Source organism: Capra hircus, chromosome 7 (assembly GCF_001704415.2).
Source record: "Capra hircus breed San Clemente chromosome 7, ASM170441v1, whole genome shotgun sequence".
Lineage (NCBI taxonomy): Eukaryota > Metazoa > Chordata > Mammalia > Artiodactyla > Bovidae > Capra > Capra hircus.
In genome coordinates this window covers 107,576,778-107,592,538 of record NC_030814.1, presented here as the reverse complement: position 1 = coordinate 107,592,538, position 15,761 = coordinate 107,576,778, and the positions used below count along the sequence as shown (strand labels likewise).

Sequence of the window (15,761 nt, the reverse complement as noted above, 5' to 3'; positions counted from 1 at the left end):
ATTCCATAATTGTTCCTGTCTAGAATTGTTTGGTTCTTGTTAAGGAATAATTAGTCTCATTACTATTCTGGACTCAACAGGAAAGTCCATACAGAAAAAAAATTGAAGGTAAGTTTCTCAATAATGTAAAAATTTTTTCCAAATTTACTGAGATATATTTGACAAATAAAATTGTAAAATGCTTTATCATTTTATACCACCTATTATTTTGCATTTTCATTATGATTTTTAGTGGAAATAAATTTAGTGGTTCATAGATATTTTATGCCATACTACTGCTTGTCTTTACTTACTAAATTATTTCAAGTATAAATAACTGGGATTAAATTCTGGAGTAGTGCCAGCCAGTCATCAGTCCTCTTGAGAAGTTGTGTTGTAGAGCTGTTGACATTATTTTCATTGTTCAAGTCATTTGTTAATTAAAGCCAAGCATAGATAAAATAAGCATACCATGGTACTAAGTGATTATAAAAATCCCTTATTTTTTTTTCTGAATAATGGTGACTACTTCCTTGAACAAGAACTTGAATTTAGGGACTTCCCTGGTCACTCAGCTGGTAAAGAATCCACCTGCAGTGTGGGAGACCTGGGTTTGATCTGTGGGTTGGGAAGATCTCTAGAGAAGGGAAAGGCTACCCACTCCAGTATTCTGGCCTGGAGAATTCCATGGACTGTATAGTCCATGGGGTCACAAAGAGTTGGACACGACTGAGCAACTTTCACTTCGTTGGTGGTCCAGTGGTTAAGAGTCCCCCTGCCAGTGCAGAGGACATGGGTCTGATCCCTGGTTCAGGAAGATCACGCGTGTCGAGGAGCAGTTAGAGCCTGCAGGCTGCGACTGCTAGAGCCCGTGCTCCGCAACAAGAGGAGCCACTGCAGGGAGACGCCCGCACCCCACAGCTGGAGAGCAGCCCCCACTCTGCAAGCTGAGAAGGTCCGGGCACACCAGCAGCAGAGGCCCGGAGCAGCCAAGAGCAGGTAAAATCTGTTAAATAGGAACCTGAATTTCTTACTGTATTTTTATTGATACAAAGGTTTTCAAAGACCCTTTGTGAATAATGATTTGGATAAATTTGGGGGAACAGGAAACTTCTTTCCCACATACAATCTGTTGTTGGAATTTGTATTGATGATGGAGTTGTTCAGAGAATCTGTTCTTAGTGGGTGGGGATTCCTTAAGAGGATTTTTAATTTTTCCTCCAGTATGTTTCATAAATTTTGCTCTTTTGTTGTACCCCTTGGTGTGTCTTTTCAGTCTTAGACTTTGTGACTTATTAGAGAACTGCTGTTATTCTAAGTGGACAATGATACTATCAAAGCATCAGGGAGAAAGAATGAAATAGAAATGGTAGCTGTTCGGAGCTAGGGAAATGGGGTGGAGGTGTGCTACTGGGTTGTGGATAGACTTCACACACATCTGTGTGGGAAATCCCCATGTTTCATAGAAGACAGTCATACAAATCTCCAGGTATTCTTAAAAGTTTTCCCAAGACAGCAAGGTTATCATAACACATTGACTAAATGCTTATATTTTTAAGCATGACGGTTATCTATGAAGCAGACATTATTACTGAAACTAATGTCTGTTTCAGAGTTTCATGACTTTTTGTGTCTTTCACAAGTTGACTATTAAAATCATGGCATAGGGCTTCCCTGGTGACTCAGACTGTACAAATGCTGCCTGCAGTGCAGGGGCCCTGGGTCGGGAAGACCCCCTGGACGAGGAAACGGCAGTGCAGGAGCCCTGGGAGTGTTCTCGCCTGGAGAATCTTAACAGACATATGGACAGAGGAGCCTGGTGGGCTATAGTTCATGGGGCCACAAAGAGTCAGACACGACTGAGAAACTTACACACACAAAATCATGACATGAACTTTTCTTCTCTCTGTTTGAGAAAGGACTTAAGTTTCACAGTGTAGAAACTGTTTGAAGAAAAGGTGAGTCATAGTTGTCAACAGTGTCAATCACGACAAATTGTGAAATCATCTGTCTCCCACTTAACTATGTATTAGGAGATCTGTAGTAACAAATATGCTCTCATTGCTGTTCATCACCAGGATAATAAAAGAATTTAGGGAAAGCTATTATTTAAGAGGGAGGGATAGATGTAGTATTTCTCTGAAGTTACTAATATCTCTACATTTTCCGTTTTCTCTAAGTAGTGTGAACATTTCATTTCTTTTGTTAAGCAGTGTGCTTCCAGGGTATAGACAGCAACCATTTCCCCCCTGGTGATGTCTTATTGTACACCTCATTTGTTTAATGTTTAATTTTTCATTGTTTATTTCCTTCCAGTGTTACCCATTTGTGCTGCGCTCCTTTCCTTCCCTCCCTCTCAGCCCTCAAAGTGCTGGCAGTGCCAATTCCAGGAAGGTTAGGGCACACCGTTCTCTGGCACTGCATGTCTTCAGAATAAATGTTTGTGATTTCTTCTCCTTCTGAACGGCCCTTCCTTTTTCATTTTAACCTGCTATAAAAGTAAGGATGAGAATGGAAAGAGCAGCCAGGGACAGCTTTTTAAGATAGGCAGAGTGCCAGAGGTCTGATTCCCATGTTTGCAGAATCAAAAATTGATCAACTTCCCCTGACAAATTTAAATGTACTTGAAAAAACTTCCCTCTAAATCTAGGACAATGACCATGTAATTTATTGTCCCAATGGATAGTTTCAGTGTCTTTGTGTATCTTGTTAGACAAGTAGCTGTGATAAGTTAATATATGTATCCTAATGTGAAACTATACAGAAATATTTGCCCATAAATATTAATTAGATGAGGCTTTCCTGGTGACTCAGCAGTAGAGAATCCATCTACAATGTGGGAGCCACAGAAGACGTGAGTTCGATCCCTGGGTGGAAAAGATCCCCTGGAGAAGGGCACGGCAGCCCACTCCAATATTCTTCCCTGGATAATCCCATGGTCCAAGGAGCCTGGCAGGCTACAGTCCATAGGGTCACACAGAGTTGGACACAACTGAAGCAGCTTAACACAGCACATAAATTAAAGGAATATTTATTCTAGTTTGATGTTATTTTCCGTGATAGCTCAGTTGGTAAAGAATCCTCCTGCAATGCAGGAGACCCTGGTTCCATTCCTGGGTTGGGAAGATCTGCTGGAGGCTACCCACTCCAATATCCTTGGACTTCCCTTGTGGCTCCACTGGTAAAGAATTCGCCTGCAGTGCAGGAGACCTGGGTTCGATCCCTGGGTAGGGAGGATCCCCTGGAGAAGGGAAAGGCTACCCACTCCAGTATTCTGGCCTGGAGAATTCCATGGACTGTACAGTCCATGGGGTTGCAAAGACTCAGACACAACTGAGCGACTTTCACTTCACATGTTACTTTAACTAATTTAAACTTTCAAATGCAGACCTGAACTTTACTAATTTTCTTTGACACTTACTGAGAAATTTGTTCAAGGATACTTGAATTTTAACAAAACTGTTAGTAACTGAACCGAAAGTTTGGCTTTCTCTACGCCAAGCAAAATCAGTCTCCTTGTGGTGGTGATGGAGATGGGGATCAGAAGATAAGTGACACAGAGAAATAGAGGAAGGCAGCAGACTGGGAAAGACTAGAGGTCTCTTCAAGAAAAGTAGAGAAGCCAAGGGAACATTTCATGCAAAGATGGTCACAATGAAGGACAGAAATGGTATGGACCTAACAGAAGCAGAAGATACTAAGAAGAGGCGGCAAGAATACACAGAAGATCTATACAAAAAAAGATCTTCATGACCCAGATAACCACAATGGTGTGATCACTCACCTAAAGCCAGATGAAGTCAAGTGGGCCTTAGGAAGCATCATTACGAACAAAGCTAGTGGTGGTGATGGAATTCCAGTTGAGCTATTTCAAATCCTAAAGGATGATGCTGTGAGAGTGTTGTACTCAATATACCAGCAAATTTGGAAAACTCAGCAGTGGCCATAGGACTGCAAAAGGTCTGATTTCATTTCAATCCCAAAGAAAGGCAATGCCAAAGAATGCTCAAACTACCGCACAATTGCACTCATCTCACATGCTAGCAAAGTAATGCTCAAAATTCTCTAAGCCAGGCTTCAACCGTGTGTCAACCATGAACTTCCAGATGTTCAAGCTGGATTTAGAAAAGGCAGAGGAACCAGAGATCAAATTGCCAACATCCGCTGGATCATTGAAAAAGCAAGAGAGTTCCAGAAAAACATTTATGTCTGCTTTATTGGCTATGCCAAAGTCTTTGACTGTGTGGATCACAACAAACTGGAAAATTCTGAAAGAGATGGGAATACCAGACCGCCTGACCTGCCTCTTGAGAAATCTGTATGCAGGTCAGGAAGCAACAGTTAGAACCAAACATGGAACAACAGACTGGTTCCAAATTGGGAAAGGAGTAAGTCAAGGCTGTATATTGTCACCCTGCTTATTTAACTTATATGCAGTGTACATCATGCAAAATGCTGGACTGGATGAAGCACAAGCTGGAATCAAGATTGCTGGGAGAAATCAAAAACCTCAGATATGCAGTTGACACCACCCTTATGGCTGGAAGTAAAGAGGAACTACAGAGCCTTTTGATGAAAGTGAAAGAGGAGAGTGAAAAAGTTGGCTTAAAACTGAACATTCAGAAAACTGAGATCATGGCATCTGATCCCATCACTTCATGGCAAATAGATGGGGAAACAGTGGAAACAGTGACAGACTATTTTTGGGGGGCTCCAAAATCACTGCAGATGGTGACTGCAGCCATGAAATTAAAAGACGCTTGCTCCTTGGAAAAAAAGTTATGACCAACCTAGACAGCATATTAAAAAGCAGAGACATTACTTGGCTGACAAAGGTTCATCTAGTCAAAGCTATGATTTTTCCAGTAGTCATGTATGAATGTGAGAGTTGGACTGTAAAGAAAGCTGAGCACTGAAGAATTGATGCTTTTGAACTGTGGTGTTGGAGAAGACTCTTGAGTCCCTTGGACTGCAAGTGTATCAAACCAGTCAATCCAAAAGGAAATCAGTCCTGAATATTCACGGGAAGGACTGATGCTGAAACTGAAACTCTTGATAGTTTGGCCATCTGATGTGAAGAACTGACTTAATGGACAAGACCGATGCTGGGAAAGATTGAAGGCAGGAGGAGAAGGGGACGATAGAGGATGAGATGGTTGTATGGCATCACCAACTTGATGGATGTGAGTTTAAGCAAGCTCCTGGAGTTGGTGAGGGACAGGGAAGCCTGGCGTACTGCAGTTCATGGCATGGCAAAGAGTCAGACAGGACTGAGCAACTGAACTGAACTGCAGTGAATGAGCAGAAGTCAGGGTAGATCCATCCCTTGGTTTGCTGGGGGTTCTGTTTGTCATTTCTTCCTCCTCTCTTCACCAACCTACATTAGATACGATCAGTCTTTTATATTTTGTCAATCTGTGAAGTTAAACAGAGTCTTTCCTTTCTAATTTCCTTTACAGGTAACGTTTTAATGGAGCATCTCTCTCCCTGTACAGATACGGACTCGGATTCATCGCATTGTCCTTTGTGGATGTATTTATAGCTCTGCTGGGAGCAAGCTGCTTGAAGTACTATGGTATCCAGAGAATAGTTAAGCCCTTTGGCGAAGACTTGATTGATTTTATTTCCTTGAGGAAAAAGTTAATGTCTCTGGTTGTTTTTTTTTTTCCTCTTCTCATCTGTCTAGTTGCTGATCATCTGGGCTGTGATCCTCAAACACGGTTCTTTGTCCCTCCTAACATCAAACAGTGGATTGCCTTGCTGCAGAGGGGAAATTGCACCTTTAAAGAGAAAATATCACGGGCTGCTTTCCACAATGCAGTTGCTGTAGTCATCTACAATAATAAATCCAAAGAGGAGCCAGTCACCATGACTCATCCAGGTAAACAAAAAAAGGAAGTTGTAGATTTTGTTTTCCCTCTGGCAAATTATTGCTTTATAGGAAGGCATTTTACCTCTTGCTGAAACCATATCATTTCCAACATAATTCTAGGATTGTTTTTCTTTGGTATTGCCATTCGTTTGTTGAGATGCTTTTTTTCTTTTAGTTGAACTTTTTCTTACGTAATGACAGTAGCAGACTGTGAGACTTGCACTTATGGAGGAGCTGACTGTGACTGATCCTTAATCATTTCACATTTCACTTGATAACTTTGAAAGGTAATATCTTATCATTCATCCAGATTATGTCATGCCTTTTATCTTATCAAAATGAATGCTGAAACTAAGTAATTACTTTAATTACAGTAGTAACCATGTTTCTTCATTTTTGTGGAAACAGACATTTCTAATGTACTTGTTTTAATAACAATGATGCAGTTTACTGAGCACTGCTATATATATGGCAGGCAATATATGGCAGTGAGTTTTTTGGTTTTTATTAGACTTTATTTTTTTAAGCGATTTTAGGTTCCCAGCAGAATCTGGGCATATTTCAGACTGGCTTTTTTCACTTAGTTATATGCATTTAGGTTTCCTCCGTGTCTTAGTGACTTGATAGCTCATTATTTTTGAGTGCTGAATATTCTGGTTTCTTGATGTTCCGCAGTTTATTTATCAAGTCGCTTACTGAGGGACATCTTGGTTGCTTCCAGGTTTGAGCAGTTATGAGTGAAGCCACCATAAACATATATGTGCAGGTTTTTGTGTGGACATAAGTTTTCAATCCCCTTGGATAAATACTAGGGAGCCTGATTGCTGTGGTGTACAGTAAGAGGATAGTTTTTTAAGAAACCATCAAACTATCTTCCAGAGTGTTTCCAGCAGCAGAAAATGAAAATTTCCTGTTATTCCACATCCTCACCAGCATTTAGTGCTGTCAGCTTTTTTCCTTCTTTTTGGTCATCATAACAGGTTGTTTTAATTTGTGTTTCTCTGATGACATGATGTAGAGGAGTCCCTTTTTAATGTATTTTCTTAGACAGTCATGGACTCCTGGCCTCATCATGGCCATGTATGTTGTAGGTACTCTCCCACTTAGAGACCAAGAGACTGAAGCAAGCAAGGGCCAGCAGAAGAGAGGCTGAGACACAGGTTTTTTGGTGTTTGCCTTTCAGTTTACCAGTCTGTCTCTTACAACTAGTTGAAACCTAGAAAAACTTTAATTCTGCACTTATAAAAAATGTTAAAGATTAATGCCTTATTTCTTTAGAATTAACTCTTTAATCATATAATTAATATTTGCATTATCAATTTTAGACAGTTACCTTGCTAAGACCTCACCCTGACTTAAGATCATTGATACTTTTGTGTATATCTTGATAGAATAATGCAGATTAATTTAAATTTTATTGCTCTAACTTGTTTTCTTCCCTTCAAATTAAACATTTTAGAATTAAAAAATATATTTTTTATTTCTCCAAAAGTAATTTGTGCTCATTGTAGGAAAACTGAAACTTTTTAAGAAAAGTATAAATAAAATAGAATGTGTGATTTTCACTGTCAGAGATCACTAACACAGCATTGTAAATCAGTTATCCTCAAAAAAAAAATGACAGTGGTTTTTCTGCCTAGGTCTCAGAGCAGATGCCAGTTTGCTCTCATCAGCTGTATTAGAGGGAAGAAAAAACTTTGAAATTTTGGACCTAATCATTCCTTGCTGTTTCCTTCTTACTGAAAACACAAAGGAAAATGGATAGAGAGAAATTCAACTGAGCAGAATGTATTTTTCTTTTTATGTGATGTTATTTTACATATACAAAACCACTAGAGAGGTAGTGAGAATGAGAGTCTTTTAAGTATGTAAAGATCTGGGCATTATAAGAGAGGGAATCAAGTTTGTTTCCCCCCACCCCCCGCCGCCCCAATGATTTTCGTTTAAAAAAGGAGAGAATTCTTTCTAAATTAACATGGATTTTCCATCTGTGTTCCTTGAAATGTTAAGAGTATCCAGAAATGTTCCATAGATGACCCATGGAGGAAAAAAGGTAAATGATGAAATAAGTTTTAGAAAATGCTTGAAAAATATTCCAATTTTAGAAGCTCCTAATAAACATACTGAAGTCTCTGAGAAGTCTTAAAGACTTGTTTCAGTTGATTAACCTGCAGTTTCCCAAATTTATTGACCATGTAACTCTCATTACATTTTAGCTGATAACACAAATAGGGAAAATTAGGGATAGAGTTTGAGGATATATTCTTAGGATATAGAACTTTCGTAAGGCAAATGTAGTATAAGAGCAATAAGAAATGGCTTTATATTGCAAAACTATGGCTTTATGATACACAGAAAATTAGAACAACGTGAGACAGTAAATTGATAACAATGCTTCAGAGAGAAATTCTGTACCGTCTAATACCATTAAAGAACTCAAACCTTGTGATCCAATAATGTCACATCTAGACAGAGGCTCTGGGACACTCTTCAGATTTTGATGTATGTGTGTATCCTCTGGGGATCTTGTTAAAATGGAGATTTTGATTCAGTAGGTCTGGAGTGTGACCTGAGATTCTATATTTTTAGTAAGTTTATATGTGATACTAATGCCACTGGTCTACAGATCTTGCTTTGAGAAATAGGTAAAGATAAGAAAGCTTGATTTCCGTCTCAGATCTTTCACTGGCTTCCTCCCTGTGATGCAGGCCACGTTGCCTCCTGGCCAGGTTTCCGTCTCAGATTTTTCACTGGCTTCCTCCCTGTGATGCAGGCCACGTTGCCTCCTGTGTAGGAAGCCCTCTTTGGTCTCTCAGTCTCTTTCTCAGGAAGGCCGTGAATGCTTGCTGTGGAGGGCAGCAGCATAGACAGTCTCTGTGCTCTGAGAACCATTGTTTTCCTGGCCCATTAGTGCACTGCTTCTCTCTCCCTTCACAGAGCCCTTTCTTCCTGTTTCTGTGTAAGGACCCTTCTGTCAGAGTAACTAGATACCCCCTGTATCTGTACCTGCACAGATACCTGAAATATACCTGTAGTTCCACATCTCAAGGGGGAGATCCGTGTTTTAGCCCTCCCCTGCTCACATGTTAGTTCTATTATCCACCCTTCATTTGAGAAAGCACTCTGTGCTGTGCATTGTAATATGCACTAATATGAACTGGTAAGAGCTGATGAAAAGTGCCCTGGGTCACAGCTTCAGTGAGTCTACTGGCTGATGAGGCCCCTACAGTCTTCATAGTGCCTTTTGTGCCTCTGGATGGCACTGTCCTTCTGCTTTCTGCTGTCGTCACGTGTGTATACTTGACTGGCGGTGGAGAGACTATGGGTTTCTTTAAGTTAAAGTTTGTGTCTTTTTATTTTCTGCAATGGTTAGCAAAATATCTTGAACAAAATAAGTATGTGCTGCATTGAAATGGTTTCATGAAGATATTTAGCTCTGTTAAGCTTTCATTTCATTTAAGGATATATTTTATAACTAATTTTAAAGCATTTCATTGTCTTGCCTTGTTGACAATGTTTCAAGAGCCTATTCCTGTTTGTTCTAATGAATGCCCTTCATCTGGTGGCTGAAGGACATCCTTTCTGGTGCAGTGTCCATGACATCATTGACAGGAAAGACCGCTCAATTTGTGGTTTTATTTGTTACCTCTACTTGGCAGAATAAGTTCTTTGTAATGTAGTTAACAAATATGTGGTAGTATAAAGGGGAAGTTATGGGCACTTGCATAGTTTAAAATAATGCACATTTGTATAAAAGTTAAGGATTTATTTTCCTGGTTTTTAAAAATTAATATAGACTTTATTGCTTAACAGTCATAAATTGTGTCAAATTGTTGTCAAGTCAGAGAGCTCTTTGATATTTTTATTTGTATGTCTGTAAGAATCTGTGAGCATTTTTTCATTGCTAATAGGAAGATGAGGTAATTTAGATAAACGTTTAACCAGATAATTTACTCTTCTATCTTTATGTCGATTAGCAGTATTGGATTCTTCTTAGTGTTCCTTTAACTGGTTGAATAGAATCAATCAAATAGCTCTTCACTTTTTCTGCATCTTATTCTCTTTTTTAAAAAAGGTATATAGCTCTATATTATCTAGCAATGAATGGGAAAAAATTACTGTGTAGAATATAGAATATTCTCTTTGTGAATAGGAAAAAAATCATACCTTATGAAAACAAGTAAAGATAAATCACAAATACATTGTAAAATATCTTTAAATATCCAGGCTCAGAGATTAAAGCATCTGCCTGGAATGCAGGAGACCTGGGTTCAATCCCTGGGTCGGGAAGATCCCCTGGAGAAGGAAATGGCAACTCACTCCAGTACTCTTGCCTGGAGAATCCCATGGAGGCAGGAGCCTGGTAGGCTACAGTCCATGGGGTCGCAAAGAGTCGGACACGACTGAGTGACTTCACTTTCACTTTCACTATTCCTTTATTCTAAAAGGCCATCAAGAAAATAAATAATAGTCATACTGTTGCTTTAACTGTTTAGTTCTAATTGAATATGAATTTAATTACTTCAGAAAAGATTGAGTCTGCATTTTAAATATACCACTATAGCAGAAAATAGACTCTTAATTGTGTCTGTGGCCTGAGTTTGCAAGTATGTCTTCTGTATCTTCCATATGATCCATACACTTTTTTCAGAAATTCATAATTATCAAGAAAAATCTGAAACTAATATGTAAGCAGTAGCTTTTGAAAAATGACAGCTTTTAAAAAATGACTGCTGATGATTGTTTTAAAGCATTCCTGTAAGCTCTGAACTTGTCCTTTATTTCCCTGGAAGTAGAGAGCCCCTCCCTGTGCTAGATACTTCAGACAGTTTATCTCCTAGTATTCCTAATTCAGACACTGCAGGCTCAGTATCCTGAGTAAATTGATTGGACTCTTCACTTGACTTGTGATTTTTATCTTGCTTGTGCTTATCCTTTCCTCTCCAGCAGTAGAAGAGGAGGAAGCTAAAATAATGTAAAGGATCTGCGTGGAGTTTAGAATACTAGCTTAGAAATCGGTTTCACAGGTTACAGGACAGAAGGCATTTTTTACTTGTTAGCTGTTCATATGAAGGTGACATGGATTTATAGGACAAGCTCAGAGCTAGTGCCGCAGGCACAGCTGCTAAGGAAAATGGAGCAGCCTTGCTCCGTGTGTTAGAGGACTGGTAAGGATTAATTGATACCTCACAGTGTTCCTCAGTTCAGGTTTTTCAGAGGTAGGACACCGACAATTCTTGGCTCTGTAGAGCTGTCCTTTGTATTTACAGAGTGTTTAGCCTCCCAGGCACATGCCTACTAAATGCCTCCATATTTTTAACTGTAAAATCCTTCCCCAGAGTTTGTAGGTGGACTCTCCCTAGGAGGGCCTCTCTGCCCTTGTAAGACTTACTGTCAAACTCCTAAATCTGTAGAGCTTTTGGAGGAGGAATGAAAACAAGTCACTTGTTGGTGAGGGTAATGGGGACAGAAAAACTGATGAAGGGAAAAGTAATAGGCTTTTATACTATTTACTCATATGTTGCATTTCTGGTGTTCTTTTTTCCTTTGTGTAGTCACAGATATCATCTAGTGTCATTTCCCTTTCAGTCTAGATAATCTTTTAAATCATTTCTTGCAGCGTGGATCTGCTGTGACAAATCCTCTCATCATTCATTTACCCTAAAGTGTCTTTTTCTGCTATCATTTTTTAAGGACATAGATGTAGAATTCTGGGTTTCAGCATTTTAAAAGTGTTGTTTCTTTGTTTTCTAGTCACTGTTTTTTTTTAATTTTTTTTTTCAGATAAGTTCCATTTTATAGCATGACTCTTTAAAATAAACCTTTTATTTATTTATTTATTATTTATTTGGGATTTATTCCATGTGGATGGTTTGTCTCTTTTCTGTTGACTTATTCAGTCATTTATATGTATCAGAATGGACTTATGGGTATTTATTTTGTACTTTGTATTATAATACAATATTTCTTGGCTTATTTTTTGTTCACATTATTCCAACTTTGGCCATTGGGAGCTCTTTCAGTTGACTCTTGTGTCCTTTGACATGTTTCCATTACTATGAGTGTTGGTTTTTTGTTTGTTTTGTGTTTTGAGCATTTTCTTCTTTTCTGGTGTGATAAGATGCTCCAGGTTCATCTTGTATATATTTCCTTTCCCATTCCTAGAATCAAGCATTTCTCCAAGGAACCCTAGTTTCCATTTATTGGAAAAATGATATTAGAAATCACACTCCGGGTATTAGATGTACTTGTTACTATTAAGGTTTTATTGCTTCTGGACCTTCTCAGTTGACAGACAAAGGAAATATATATGTGTATACTAATACCTGTATATGCACATAACTAAATATTCCTATATATAGCCATTTGTATCTATTTTAAGCTTAGAATGAGTTCATACTTAGGTCTCCGACGCTAATCCATTACATTACATGGATCCTTGTGGTTTTCTCCCTTTGCTTACCTGTGAACTTCCACTCTAAAAGTGAGAAACCTGACTGACACCAACCACCATCCATTTTCTTCAGTTCACTGAGCTCTCAGACTTAGAAGTTTTTAAACAGAAAAAGCATATTGTAAGGCCTTTGGAGTGCTGGTGCTTGGTGTAAAAGCTATCGTAGGTTTTCTCAACTTAAATCTTCCCTGGTTAGAATGCCTGTGGACTTAACTTTTCTTTGGCCACTCATTAAAAAATTTTTTTATCAAAAACTTGTACCTAATCAAATTTGCAAGCTCTTGCACAGCAAAGGAAACCATAAACAGAATGAAAAGACAGCCTACGGACTGGGAGAAGATATTTGCAAGTGGTACAACTGACAAGGGCTTACTTTTTAAAATAGACAAACAGCTCATATAGTTCAATAACAGAAAAGCGAACAACCCAATAAAAAGATGGGCAGAAGACCTAAACAGACAGTTCTCCAAAGAAGACATAACAGGTGACCAGTAGGCAAGTGAAAAGATGCTGGTCATCACTTATTATTAGAGAAATGCAAAGCAAAACTATAATGAGGTTCCACCTCGCATGGGTCAGAATGGCCATCATTAAAAAGTCCGCAATTATCAGACATTGAACCTTCAGATTTCCATTTATTTCTGTCTTTACAAAATTCTCTTAATAGAAGAAAAATTCGATTTCCTGGAGGATTATAAAAGGCACCTGAAACAGTTCTTTGCTCAAAGAGATAAAAAGTTTTGGAAAATGAAATTTTGAAGTTGCCTGAAAAGTAGCAGAAGGTAGTGGAACAAAACAGTGAATACACTGTTCAATAAAGTTCTCAGTGAAAATGAAAAACGTGTCTTTTATTTTTCCTTAAAAACCAAAGGAACTCTTTGGCCAACCCAGTACAGTGGAGTATTACTCAGCCATAAAAAAGAATGAAATAGTGCCATTTGCAGCAACATTGATGAACCTAAAGATTTTCATACTAACTAAATTAAGTCAGAAAGAGAAAGAGAAACACCATCTGTTACCACTTACGTGTGGAGTCTAAAATACGGCACATATGAACATATCTATAAAACAGACTCAGCACAGACTTGTGGTTGCCAAGGGGCAATGGGATGTGTAGGAGGGAAAGATGGGGAGTTTAGGATTAGTAGGTGCAAACTAATATATAGGACGGATAAACAACGGGGTCCGCCTATATAGCATGGGGAACTGTATTCAATATCCTGTGGTAAGTCATCATGGAAAAGAATGTGAAAGGAATATGTATAATTGAGTCACTTTGCAGTGCAGCAGATGTTAGCATTGTAAATCAACTAAAATAAGATTTCTTAAAAATGAAACTTATAAGAAAACATAAATATAGTTATCTTAACTTAAAAATGGCGCAGAACTAGGTGGATCTTGGAACATATAGCAATGAAAAGAGTATTCATTAGGTCAGCCCACAAATGGTGCAAAAAAATTAGTAACTAGGTTTTGTGGAGAAAGTAACACTTAAAGTTGAGGCGAGCTGGCAACAATAATCATGTAAGCTCAGCATATGCTAAAATGTAGCATGGCTGCTAAACAGTATATTGAAAGCTTGACCTGTATCCCTGTAAGCATACTATTCAGATGAAGGGAGACATTAGTGTCATGCTGCTCTTGGTATTGAAGTATTATATTCATTCTTAATTGAAAAAGACATTTAAAAATGTCCAAAAAAGAACAGAATGGAAAAAGTTTTATTGAACACAATTTGGAATTTTAGCATCAAGTTAATAATGATAGTGTTTTAGACCACTAAGTAAATCATACTTAGTGAATTCATACTGATCTAAAAAGTAAGATAAAGTAAAAGTGTGATGAGGAATGGAATGCTTACCTAGTCTCAAAATACCTCCCTACAGAATACTTAACAATTACTAGGGGAAAGAGTCACTGGAAATGCCTGGAAGACATCACTTTTATGAATGATCAAAGTGAACATCACTAGTAATGGGTTATACCCAAACTGTGCCCCCTGGGAGTATTCACCAGAAAGAGCACAGCATCACTTCTGTGATGTTCCTACCAGAGGTGCGTGACCCGAGTGTCACCACAAGGAGACACTGGACACATCCAGAATGAGGTACATTCTACAGAATGAAGACATCAAGGGCGTGAGCGTCAGGCAAAGCCTGAGAGACTGTTAAATGTAACATGTGGCTCTGGCGTGGACCACTGTAAAGGACATTATTGGGAAAGTGAATTGAATGGACTCTCAGGTTAGACAGCAGTAATGTATCAGTGTTAATTTCCTGATTTGGGTGATTGTACTATTTATTTATAAGTGGTTTTTTTGTTTGTTTGTTTATGGAATACACACTGAATGCTTAGGGATGATGTGGCATCATGCCAGTAGCTTACTTTCGAGTGGTTTGGGGGAAAAGAAGTTTTTAGATTTCCAACTTGTAAATATTAGATTCTTTTTAAAATCTTTTTTAAAAAATGAATAATTTGGGACTTTGGGAATAATTAGTATGGAGAAAAGACTGAGGCAGAGTCCCAGAGAAGATGTCTTTGACTTCTTCCAAGTGAAGAGGAGTTTTCATCAATTCTTGGAGGTGTTTCTTTTATTTGATGGCATCTTATGGTTTCACAGGATTTTTTCTTTATGATACATACAGTAATGATGCACTCTGCAGTTTATGGTATTTTACACCATTGATAAGTGAAATACAGTTTATTTGCTCAGTGATGCTTCTCCAGAGAAGAGAGCCAAGAGCCACGAATGGGCATTCAGGAGTCAAGAATTTGGTTATTAAAAGGGCCTTTCTGTACTAAAAACTGGGCTTCCCTGGTGGCTCCGCAGTAGAGAGTCCACATGCCGCAAGTGCAGGAGGCACAGCTCCCACCCCTGGTCCAGGAGGGTTCCACGTGGCGTGGAGCAGCTGTATGCACCCCAAGTGTGAGCTTGTGCTCCAGAGCCCGGGAACCGCACCTGCCGAAGCTGCGCAGGCAAGAGCCCGTGCTCTGCCACGAGCAGCCTCTGCAGGGAGAGGTCTGCACCGCAACCGGGGGCGACCCCTGCTCTCCCGCACTAGACAAAAGCCCCTGCGGCAATGAAGACCCAGCCCAGCCAAAAGTAAATGAGTAGAATTCTTTTTAGGTAATTTATAGGGGGTTCCTGTGTTATGTTGGAGATGATCTCTAAGGACTCTTCTGACTAAAAGATTGGATGATTTTCTTGGTGTCTGGTGCTGTCCTCCTAATTACCCTCCTACATTTCTGCCTCTCTATATCAAGGGCAAAAGTGGCTTCTTTTCCGTCTGGTCTTTGCTCCTCTTTTTTCAGTGAGAACAGAAATTACCTGAGGAGTACATACAGGCAGGGGATAGCATAAGAAGAAAAGAAAGGACGTTTGAGTACTGGGCATTGAGCCTTGGCTCTGCTTGTTTGAGGACCTTCCTACTCAATAAAAGAACAAGGGTTCAGGAG

At 39.0% G+C, this 15,761-nt stretch overlaps 1 protein-coding gene across 2 annotated transcripts in view; it reads left to right on the top strand.

Annotated features, from left to right (window-relative positions):
* RNF130 (ring finger protein 130) overlaps positions 1–15,761 on the top strand; it is a 139,523-nt gene that overhangs the window by 36,789 nt on the left and 86,973 nt on the right. Inside the window, exon 2 of one of the 2 annotated variants that reach the window (XM_018051614.1) lies at positions 5,666–5,860. The exons of the other annotated variant lie outside the window; for it this stretch is intronic. Within the exon in view, the coding sequence (XP_017907103.1) occupies positions 5,666–5,860 (195 nt within the window). The remainder of the gene's footprint in view (positions 1–5,665; positions 5,861–15,761) is intronic. 2 annotated transcript variants of the gene reach the window in all.